Source organism: Macrosteles quadrilineatus, unplaced genomic scaffold, assembly GCF_028750875.1.
Source record: "Macrosteles quadrilineatus isolate MER2022 unplaced genomic scaffold, UCM_ALF_1.0 Scaffold_51__1_contigs__length_872494, whole genome shotgun sequence".
In the NCBI taxonomy this organism is placed as follows: Eukaryota; Metazoa; Arthropoda; class Insecta; order Hemiptera; family Cicadellidae; genus Macrosteles; species Macrosteles quadrilineatus.
The window spans coordinates 1-12,472 of NW_026542644.1; the positions used below are offsets into that span (position 1 = coordinate 1).

Consider the following 12,472-nt stretch of genomic DNA (forward strand, 5'->3'; position numbering starts at 1 on the left):
TGAATGGACAGTTTTACGAAGAGGAAATACAAAAAGTTACATTACCCGACAATCACTTGTTTAAGATTGATAAAATAATAGAGACTAAAGGTCGAGGACACAGTAAGCGATACCTAGTGAAGTGGGAAGGTTACGGAGACGAGTTTAACTCTTGGGTAGCTGCGCACGATATACAGCATGTCTAGTAGTATCAGTCAATTTTTTATGACATTGCCCAGCAATAGTTCTATGAAATATTTCCCACAAAATACAGTGACCAGTTATACCACACACTTGTCCAAACACATCCAATTAGACGGCAAGTGGGAGTTGGCTTTGGTGGACATTCACTATCCTTGTTCATTTGTGGTGAATGAAAACAATGTTGATGACGAAACAATACGATTTCAGTATGATAGTTTACTAGCGAGATCGACGATCCGTGATACAGAACAGTTCGCTGTTAAAATTACAGGCGGATACTATAGGAATCTTGATGATCTATTGAATACAATAAACAAACATGAAGACATCCACGATTATATGGAATTTTCATACGACACGAGAATCAACAGAGTTAAAACTCAGGATCATGAACGAAAACGTATCGAATGTGAGTCTGAGTGAGAAACTATCACAGCAGTTGGGTTTCGATTATGACGAGAAAAATATATTAAAACCCAATATTACCGAATTGATTGGTTCTAAAGCACCAAACCTCGCATTGGGTATTCCAGCGCACATTTATGTGTATTGCGACTTGATAGAGCCACAATTTATCGGCGACACTACAGCGCCATTATTGAATATAGTCAACATCAATATAGATACGTACAAGTACGGTTCGTACAATTCAGTGTCATTCACAAGTCCGCACTATGTACCCGTTATGAAATCCACATTTGAAACAGTGGAAATCGACTTGAGGATCACACAGGGAAAAAACTGCCATTCATGTTTTGGAACGTCGTACGTGAAACTTCATTTTAGGAGAGTGCAGCAGCAACAGCAGCAATAATGATAATCAATCTGAATGATCCCTATTTGGCATACTACCGACGGCAACAATTACAACAGACTGGCGGTGCTATCGATCGAGTATTTCACGGTGCACCATATCAGCGAGGACATGGAATCGGTAGTTTTCTGGGCGGTATGATTCGCACTATCGCGCCACTGATCAAGTCCGGAGCAAAATCGGTGGGACAAGAAGCGTTAAGATCCAGTGTTGGATTCCTAACCGATCTGGCAGGTGGTAAAATTACAGATCCAAAATCAGCCGCCAACTTACGACTTTAGAGAGTTTACTGGATCGTTGAAACGTAAAGCTGACGAACAGATAGAACGTATTATGCTTAATGGCGGCGGAGGCGGCGACATTGGCGCGAGGAAACGACGCGTAACGCGTAAGAATAACGCGAAACGCGCAATGCGTGGCCGTGGCAGAAAGCCTGTTACACCACAGTCGTTGGCTAAACTTCTTAGGGTGCGGACGTCTACATCAAGAAGAAGAAGAAGAGTTGGAGGAGTGAAACACAAGAGACTAGTAGGGAGGATACGACGACGAGGAGGAGTAGAGCCAAGGAAGAAGGTGACTTTGCCGAAGAAACGTACTCGTCGCAGTAAAAATTCGAAGTCTATTGATATTTTTAGTTAGTTAAAGAAGGAGGAGAAAAAAAATGTCGTTCCTACATCAAAAATCATGTGAGTGTGTCAAAACCGAGCTGGATTTATTCTCCTTACCACCTACGCAGACGAGTATTGAAAGTGGCAAATGGGTCCAGTACAAACCAATATCCACATTGACCGATGATGCGCCAATAGAGTTTGTAGTTCCGGGTAATGGTGATGAATACACTGACCTTTCACAAACAATGATACAATTGACCGCGTCTATTGTTAAATCTAACGGAACTGCGGTCACTACTGACGAAGAGGCGAAAACAGTTGGGCCGGTCAATAACTGGTTACACTCACTATTCAGTCAAGTTGATATGTTTATGAATCAAAAACTTGTTACTCCCCAAAACAACACATACGCATATCGAGCGTATGTTGAAACGTTAATGAACTATGGATACGATGCTAGAAAATCACATCTAACATGCAGTCTTTGGTACACTGACGATGGAATTGACATGAACGATTGTGCGGAAGAAAATGAAGGACTCAAAGCGAGACGGGAACTAACTAATAAAAGCCGTGAGATTGATATGCTCGGACATTTGCATGTGGATATTTGCAATCAGAATAAGTTCATGCTAAATGGCGTAGAGTTGAGATTTAAATTTATTCGATCAAAAGATGCTTTCTCCATTATGGCCAGTGCTGGTGAATTCAAGGTACATATTGTCGATATTAGTCTCTGGATTCGAAGATGCAAAATAAGTCCCACCGCACTGTTGGCGCACAGTAAAACACTCCAGACTGGTACGGCAAAATATCCAATCACACGAGTGGAGCTGAAAACATTCACACTACCCTCTGGAATACGTAACAAGACTTTGGACAATATGTTTCTCGGCAAGTGCCGAAACGCGTCATAGTGGGAATGGTTACGAACGCCGCATACAATGGAGATTTTAAAAAAGAATCCCTACAACTTCGAACATTTTAAAACAAACTTCTTTTGTCTATATGTTGACGGAGAACAAGTTCCATCAAAACCGTTACAGCCCCACTTTGAAAAATCAAAGGATAAATATGTTATGGCATATCATTCGATGTTCTCCGGTTCTGGTGTACATTTTAGCGATGCCGGCACTGTTATCAGTAGGGAAGATTTTGGTCAAGGATACTGCCTGATGGCATTCGACCTAACACCAGATTTATCTGCAAGTGACACTACACATTGGAATCTGGTGCGTAACGGTAGTGTTCGAATGGAACTCGGATTCGACGACGCGCTTACCGAAACTGTCAACTGTTTGGTTTATGCCGAGTTTGACAATGTTATCGAGATTGATCGACAGCGCAATGTAATTGTGGACTTTGGCGGTTAATCGATCAGTCTTCAATAAACATTCGTTTGAGATGGACCGTTTACGCAGAGCATTCAAGAAATTGAATATATCATCACCCATCATTGTGGACATTCAATGTTTCAAGGACAATCAAAATGAATATACACTGAAGGAAGTTTGCGTCTTGGAAGCCGACACGGCGTACTACTTATGCATCATATTGCTAAACCACCTTACGATCGAGTCAGAGTTATCAGATGAAAAACTGAGGGAAAGCTACTGGCTCACAAAACACTGCCACGGACTACGATGGGAGTTCGGTGATATTGCGTACTACGAACTTTTTAACAAATTGACTGATTGTATATCAAAAAAGACCGACGGTTTATGTCAAGGGATTGGAAAAGAAAGAATATTTAAAGCGTCATCATGTGATGGACTTTGTTACTACCAATGTAATCGATATCGGTGCAATTGGTTGCGAATCAAATCACTTTCAATCAATAATTTAATGTCAACAAACGTTTTACGATGTCGAAATCACAAGTCTACAAACAGTCGATGTGCGCTCACCAACTGTGTCGCAATACGTGGTTGGTTGCATTTGACAACAAATTTGGACGAATGTCTGGATACCAGCGGAGATGCGAGATCCTACTACTGTTCTTGTTTTAGCACCTCTACCAGTACAACAAAAACAGCATCTACTGCTACTATTGGTTATGATACTGTAGAATGAACACGCTACAGATTGAAAAATATCTAGCCACACTTCCTGTGCGCAATGTTGGAGTCTACGCTGCTGACAGAATCCCACGACGCATCTCACCACACACTGCAATAATTGTAAACACTGATCCACACAATGAAGGTGGGACTCACTGGGTGGCTTTCTATTTGAATCGAGAGGGGATGCTTGAATATTTTGATAGTTACGGCCAACCGCCATACTTACCACTATATCAAACATTCCTGCGACACAACGCTCATCATTACCTGTACAATCCATACCGACTTCAAGGTGATACGTCTTCAGTCTGCGCCCACTACTGTTTGGTTTTCCTGTATTGCAGCACACACTTCAGTATGAAGATGATGGATTTTGTTCAACTCTTTGATGAACACACTACTGATCGTAATGATAGAATCGTCAAAAGACTCTTTACTCAAATGTATCACAAGACAAACTAATCACTGTACTGTTGTAAATTATATATATTTTTAAATATATATATTTTTTTATTACCAATAAACTTTTTCCTTTTGTCAAACAATATTTTCAGTTGTTATACTTTATTACCTGTGTTCATCATCATTATTATCATATTTTTAGTTTAAAGCGCATAGACTCTGATTATTTAAATGTGAAAACAAAATGATTTTTTCCCCTTTATTATTAAAATATTTCTGTTCAGAGTCTATGAATGCTGTTCAAAGTCTAATATTATACTATGAATGATAGGAAAATAATTACAATCAGAATTTGTGAAATAAATATATCTGTTTATTAACTAAAATACTATTTACAAATATATGCATACTTTTGAGGAGTCAGTGACTAGAAATATTTACACGTGACTTTGAAGTGGAAAAAATTAAAGAATTTATTTATCAAAACATCTTTGAATTGTATTCAAAATCTAATACTAATGAAGACTGTTCAATAAATAACTCTACCTAATATCACACTCATGCGGACCTTGGTCTACTAATCAATAATAATATATCAGTTATGATGGGGACAGAGGTTGTGGCGCAATTGGAGAGTATCGTATCCACTAAAGGGTCAGTGGCAGTAGTTAAGGTCCTCAAGTATCTGTGGTACCCTTAATGGTGGTATTGCATAGTGTCCCCAAGGTAGCGTGTTGATACCATCTTCTGGCATTACGTATCGTTTGTCGTCAAACGGTGCCAGTGAGCGCTTCTTCACCACAACAGTGTATAAAATGTGGTGACGGCTTTGAAAACGTTGATTGTCTGTACTTTTAGTAGTTTTATTGTACAGACAATTCAAATAATCTTCTATGGTGAGATCACGCTTCACTACTGCTCTATTTACCCCTTTTGCTCTCTTCACAGGCGGCGGTATACAGTTGGCACCATCTCCGTTTGTCTCCTTCAGGCGCACACGTTAAGATGCTATACGTGAAACAATACAGCTTCGACATCAGACCAATGAACATTTTAATGGCCACACCGGCAGCTTCGTCCTTAAACTTCCCCAGAACTCTAGCGTTTCCTCCGTCGTAACAAATGTGGTTCCGGGGATAGTTACTGGTGTCAAAGTCGTCCAAATGTTCTAACATGTCGCGGTATACGTTCTTAGTACGTATTGAATAATGGCAGCCATCGGTGTCCATGTAAATCATCGATATTCTATCGATTCCATACCTATCTACCATGTCATAATGGAAACCATACATCCACCTCTTACTGTGGTCCAGAATGCACATCCCTGCGTAGACGGGTTTGCTCAGTACTACCCGCACTTTTGACATATTCAGTATGGCAAGATTCTCATTTAACCAAATACGATCATTGAAATTAGCTTTTGCTACATACTTTGTATATGTTTTGCGGGATGATGCAATCTTTAAATCTTGATGTTTGCGCACATTCTGAAGACTCATACCGTAGACAGCGTTTACCATAAGTTTAAACATTTCTACCTCAAATTTATTTACAGCACGCTGTCTAAGTTCGGTATTCATAGTCACGTACGGTTTCAACCATGCCGACTGTTTAAAACGAATCACTCTGTGGATTCGAGTTACACGTAATCCATTCTCTATAGCTTGTTGTAGGTAGCGATAGTGAATTACATATTCCCTCTTATCCATCAGTGTGGCCATTAGTTTCTTCGATTTTCCTGCTCCACTATTGATAATTTCCTCCAACGAGTATGGGAGTTGGTTAATCGGCGCTTTGCATATCTCGGGACAGAATGGTAAATCCCTGTGTCGATCGTGCAGTGCTGGATCTCTGGGGTATTCTAGATCTACTTCCAGCACATATCCATATTCACCATCTGTTGGAATTCTTCCAATGTCCAAGTCGTCACATTCCTGACGTGATAACCACTCAAACTCGGAATGAGGGAGCAGTTCCGACATTGCCCACCCATAAAGGTTGTTTGCGTCATAATACATTATAAATGTATCGTCATCTCTTTCATCGCAATATTCACTTGATGCTGCTGCGTTCTGACCGTCTCGGTCATTGCCAATTGTTTCCATTCTGGTAAACTTATTGTTGGCAACAACGTGTCTAGTAACGCATTGGGTCAGTCCACCTCGAATACCCTTCTCAAAAAACAGATACATATCAATATCTTGTAGGGTATCAAGGATAACATCTGTCTTGAACATCATTACGTCCCAAGCATATGATGGTAGTGTCAAATAACGCGCTGGGTCCAATCCGTAATGTGTTAGACACATCTCTCGGAATCCCTCGAACACATCTGCTAATAGCAATACGTCAGTCGCCAAATAGATATCAGCATACTGTCCGAGGGTCGTACAGTCAAATTTCTCCCATACTCGCTGCGCATGCTCGTAATCCGCATCACTCACTCCTTCTCCAAATACACACTTTGGTGGAAGGACATCTTCTTCGAGCACCTCCATCGATGAAATGTACTCATACGGAAATACCCCTTTCCTCCTAAGCAGATCAAACTGTTCTTGATTGGGGTAGCGTGACTTTGTAATTTTTAATTTATCGGCCGGCAGGATTGATGCTAATGTCCCTAATGGCTTTTGACATTAACCTATAGGAATCAACAAATTGTAGTTTGAGACCACCTTGCCGACCTGCTCCCGGATATTTAAATCGTTTGGAGAATGTGATATACTTTTCCTCCGTATTTGCGAGTACATTTATATTTCCTTTATCAACGGATAGCTCTCTGATGATAAAGTGAGCATCGTAATTGGATAAATTGTGGAGATAAATGTTGATAGTGTCCTGTTCCTTGTGGCGGATATTACAGGAACGGTGTGATGCTCCTCTGTAAGTATAGGGAGGAGAGTGTTCGTGATCTCTAACACGGGGGTCGAGTATTGTGAATTCTCGCTTGCATATGTAGCATACTGTTTGCTCGCGGAAAGAATCCTCTTCCACCTGTGTTAACCGTGGAGGGTCATTCGGCAGACGTTGCCCATACACTATATCACCAATCTTCTGTACGTCATCCCGTATCGATTTGATAAAGTGTTGGGCGGCATCTTCACCTCTGTACAAACGCAATTTGGAGAACGTCAAAGCTGTGTGATCATTGTCATCAGTATCACCATCACTTACATTTCTATTATCATCTCGAATGTAATAGGCGTATGCATATGGTACATGGACATTTCTGGCATTGTGCATTTCACCAGGTCGGTCTCGACGTGCTCCTCTTGCTAATGCGGGATCCCATACTGGCGGTGGAACAGTTGGCGGAGGATCGATTGTTTGTTCAGGCTCAAGAGGTACGAGTGCGCATTCAAAGTCAGCGTATATGGTGAATCGACTTCGTTGAGTGCGTTCGAAATTTTTAAAATGTATTGTTTTGTCTTCCGCAAGATCAGTTCTTAACGGAGCATTGTTAAAACAATATCGCTGATGCTCCAAAAGACGTTCCTCTCCTCTAAGACCTAACTTCGTTGGCCGATTATCGAAGTGTGCAAAACAGCGCTTACATATGTAAAGGCGATGTTCTCCTAGAGTCAGCTGGGATGAAACCAATCTCGTAAAGCTCTTGATCCAAACGTAGTGGGTAGTGACGTCGTTTGTTATAAGGAGTAGGTCAAAGTGATTGGCCAACTCACGATCTGCGACACGAAGAGGGTAGACAATGTGTTTGTCCGGGTCCATGAAATGATTCTTTTTCTTCTTATCCAGACCATACACATTAACACTAACACCTGGATTATTGCGCTCAAACGTGCGGATTTGGTTAAGACTTACAGGGAATATTAAGTCATTAAAGTTTAAATTTGCCCTTTCTCTAATTTCTGCTGTGAACATGTTAGGTGTTAGTTGACATTGACGATTATCAAAATATTTGGAAAGTATTGAATATTCAAAACAACGTTCATCCGCATCGTTTAGCACATTAACCGTTGCTTTTTTAATGGCGATATCATGCGGCAGTTGAATGAAAGAACTGCCTTTGAGCGGGCTATAGACATTTACACGGATTTGCATGTCCAAAACCCTTATAAAGCTCCAGCCAGATCCTTTCATTTCACATGTTTCCTTTTCTAATAATACATTTTGAATAAACTCTTGCACTAATTCGTCAATGTGAGACGATTGAAAAAAAGGCACATTTTTAGTTTGAAAGATCGCCTGCATGTATCACCATGAACATTTACAAATTCACATTCTACAAATATATTACACTTAATAGCATGAGTGTGATTTAAAATAGTCCGCATGAGTGTGATTACCTTATCTCGAATGTCATTGAGGAACTCCAGCAGTGAGACGGTGTTTTCGGCAGGCTCGGATAAACAATAGGTTTTAAGTCGACCTTTGAACGCCGTCTCAATCTCCTCGAACCCTTGTGGAGCCAAATTGTCAGGAATTTCGTTCTGGTCATTAACATCATCCTCGTCACTAGTCGACTGAGGTGATGACAGACTGATGGATGGTGGGGCGGGTGAGGGCTCTACGATGTTGCTGGGCTCTGGCTGATTGATTAGTATCTCAAATCCGTTACCCCTGCAGCTGAAGCGAGTGTGTCTCCGTAATTTATCCTTCCTGGAGAATGTTCTCCCGCAACCGTCACATGTGTAGTCTGTATAAAAAGAAAATATATATATATTAATCCTAAAAATTCGGTGTGAGTAGTACTTAAACTTAAGCAAGATCCTTAAAGTTTATCTCAATTTATTAAATTACAGAGTTGTTGTTATTTCAGCGATTGAATTTTTATTGTTTTTAATAAAAATAAGTTTCGTAAACTATAAAATATTTGTTTTGATATTGTTTTTACGTTTAAACCTAATTAACAACAACCGAGCATAGCCAGGGGTATAACCAACCCCACTGTACTTTCTAGTAAACAGAAAATAATAGTATACTAACACTTAATGAAAAAAATATTTTTACTTTAAACAAAAGAGTGTAATAATAAGGAATATACTATATACTATATTGTTTTGTTATTGTACAAGGAAAGTGACAAAAGATAAATATATTTTTCATATTTTGACTGTGAAATAGTAAAACGTATTGGTTTTGAAATAAAATGAAATATGATATATTGTTTTGTTATAGTACAAGGAAAGTGACAAAAAGATAAATATATATTTCATATTTTTACTGTGAAATAGTTGGTATTGAAATAAAATTAATGAATAAAGTATGTAATTACTACTAGTATTTTAACAATAGAGTTCAAAGATAATTCAATACTCTATTGCTATCATACTAAAGGTTATGTATCGAATTATATTGAATTAAAACGATTGTACAGTTTATTGGTGATTTTATTATTTAAAACGTACCTATAAGGTGTGGTACAGTGGGTTGGGTTATCATCGGACAGTCTGGGGCAGTCGATGGTCCTGGTCTTGGAATGTAGTCGGGGGCAGTCGATGGTCCTGGTCTTGGAATGTAGTCGGGGGCAGTCGATGGTCCTGGTCTTGGAATGTAGTCGGGGGCAGTCGATGGTCCTGGTCTTGGATTGAAGTCGGGGGCGCTGGATGGTACAAGCTGATTAGTTGTGACGGTAGTAGTAGTAACCATGTTCTGTCTAAACGCAGGATTCTCCGGTTGTGGTGGTTGTTGGCGATGTACGCTCAGCATATGACGTTTCAAATCGTCACTTCGTCCAAACGATGACCCGCAGACAGAACAGGCTACAGTTGTGCCGTGATGTACGACTCTAGTATGACGCATCAAATTGTCCTTCCGCGTAAATACCTTGTCGCAGAGTGCACAAGTGAGACTACGACGCACGGTGTTAATATTCATCATCATCTGAAACCCAAAACAAATAATTTTAAACTACATACTAAAAACCTTTGATGCAATATTTTAATGTTTTTTTTTTTCAAGCGAGAGAAATATTTTTAATGTCATACACTTGAGGTAATGAATCTAATTAGTTTTTTTTTTTATGTCAATCAATTCATATCAATTCACTACGATCAGAGCACTTCTGTTTAGTCAATTTCTTTTTGTAATATTGTTAATTTATTGGTTTTGAAATAAAATGAAATATGATATATTGTTTTGTTATAGTACAAGGAAAGTGACAAAAAGATAAATATATATTTCATATTTTTACTGTGAAATAGTTGGTATTGAAATAAAATTAATGAATAAAGTATGTAATTACTACTAGTATTTTAACAATAGAGTTCAAAGATAATTCAATACTCTATTGCTATCATACTAAAGGATAAATATATTGAAAGATAAAAATAAGTTTCGTAAACTATAAAATATTTGTTGTATTATGTACAACTATTAAAATTAATAAAATCTAAACTTTTTAATCCAAGTGCGATATTAAGTTATATATTTATCTCTTCTTCTTCCTAGTAAATTTAATTACCTGGAGTAATTCTAGTCACTTCTTTTTTACATTTGTTTAAATATGAAATACATAACAATAAATATAGATATAGTATACATAATGATATGTACTTACATTTTATGATTGAGAGTTTAAACCAAAATCTCGATACTGCTATGCACCTATCGACTGTAGAAGTGGGTTGGTGATTAGTCCGTCCGCACTACACGACTAATGGAAGCAGAATGATGTTTTAATGTAGGGCTGGGATTTGTTATTTGGAAGGAAGGGGATGAGAGGGGGATGATGGGGATGAGGGGGAGGGGATGAGAGCGGAGATCTCTCATCTTGGCGTCATTTCTCGTCCTACACTCCAGCAAACATCACGATGTCCTTTGGAAGTGATATTAATGACGAGCAGTTAATCGAGGCTTCTATCTCGGCGGAGGCTGAAGACAATGTCATCAAAGATATTGGTGAGATGACTCTAATCGAAGCCTGCATCGAGATTGAAGTACGATGGGAACAGTCGCTAATGAAGACAATGAGTATGTCGCAGTTGATGTCTGCAATGACTGATGTGGCCTTTGAATGGGAATTACGGACATATTGCGACACTCACACACAGGACACAGTACGGATGGCGTTGCAGCGATATGTAAACCTGGACGCAGAAATAAGAAGCCGAGGACTCCAATAGATTTAGTATTAGTAGAATTAAGTTAAATATAATATATTAAATGCTTGACTTCCTGGTTCCTCAATAATGTAAATTAATAAAAAAAAAAGAAAAAAAACAAAAAAAAAAAAAACAAACAAACAAACTAATAATTAGAACTATTCCATACTGTCTCAGCTTAGCTAAGACAGTGATGTAATAGTGTCTGCGATGAACCCTCTCTGTTGAGTCCAACGCACCCGCGTGTCTAGACGTCATAAATTATGTTGAAACATGTGGTGAGGGTGACGAAGGGAGAGCTTGTGGAGGTTCCCTTTCAATCTTTGTGAGAAGATCACAACGCTGGAGGGGAGGAGTATCCCCCGCCTGGGATTAGTGTGTGGGAAGCAACATCACGATGATTTCTCAAGATGTAAAGAATAATTACACTTAAAAAATTAAGGAAGGGGAGGAGTACCCTCTGCCACCTACAACATGTGTATTAATTGGTAATTACACATTGTCGAATAAAAAAAAAACTAATTGCAATTATTTATAAAAAATTGTAATAACTCATTACAAAAAAAAACTAAATGAAATTACTCATTACAAAAAAAAAAAGAAAGAAAAAACTAATTGTAAATACTTAAAAAAAAAAACTAATTGTAAATACTCATTAAAAAAAAACTAATTGTAAATACTCATTAAAAAAACGAAAAAAAAACTCATTACACAAAAAAAAAAACTCATTACACAAAAAAAAAAACTCATTACACAAAAAAAAAAAAAACTCATTACACAAAAAAAAAACTAATTGTAATTACTCATTGTAATTACTAATTACCTCCGGTCCCACTCCGCCCTATATGGTACCGGGCAATTAGACCTACTCACGTATTACGTGCCTAATAAAAGCACGCTGTTTTGTGTTGTTTGGTTGAAATACTGGTGCGCGGCAAAAAAATAGCTTTGTGGAAAAAGTAAAAGGTGTGCGGCAAAAGTAGGTAGATACAGCAATAAGCAACTTTCTGTGCTATAATCAGTGCAAGGAAGGCCACTTTGTCAGGTGACTGTAGGGAAAATACATTTTATTCTACAAAATAATTGTGCAATAGTGTGGATTTTCTGTTTGACTTAAAACAGCTTTAATGCCAATAATGAAATTGTATATTTCGTAACAAGGGTAGAAAGTGAATCATTACTCATTTGAAAACAACAACTAAGTAACAACATGATAAAAGAGGGAGATTATCCAGCAAAGTAAAGTTTACTTCAAAGTAAAGTCAAGAAAATTTAATGACCCACTTTTATTAGTGTTATGAACTTACTTTTCGCTCCACCACAAAGACTAACAAA

The 12,472-nt window shown here is 38.4% G+C and overlaps 2 protein-coding genes across 2 annotated transcripts; one reads left to right on the forward strand and one right to left on the reverse strand.

Moving 5' to 3' along the window:
* The first annotated feature begins 1,658 nt into the window (after positions 1 to 1,658).
* LOC129006001 (uncharacterized protein F54H12.2-like) lies at positions 1,659 to 2,525 on the forward strand. The gene has a single exon (XM_054435085.1). It carries the CDS (start codon positions 1,659 to 1,661, stop codon positions 2,523 to 2,525), a length of 867 nt encoding a protein of 288 aa, XP_054291060.1.
* A 2,468-nt stretch (positions 2,526 to 4,993) lies between these two features.
* On the reverse strand, positions 4,994 to 6,571 carry LOC129005983 (uncharacterized). The gene has a single exon (XM_054435062.1). The coding sequence runs from the start codon at positions 6,569 to 6,571 to the stop codon at positions 4,994 to 4,996; it is 1,578 nt and encodes a 525-aa protein (XP_054291037.1).
* Positions 6,572 to 12,472: the final 5,901 nt, after the last annotated feature.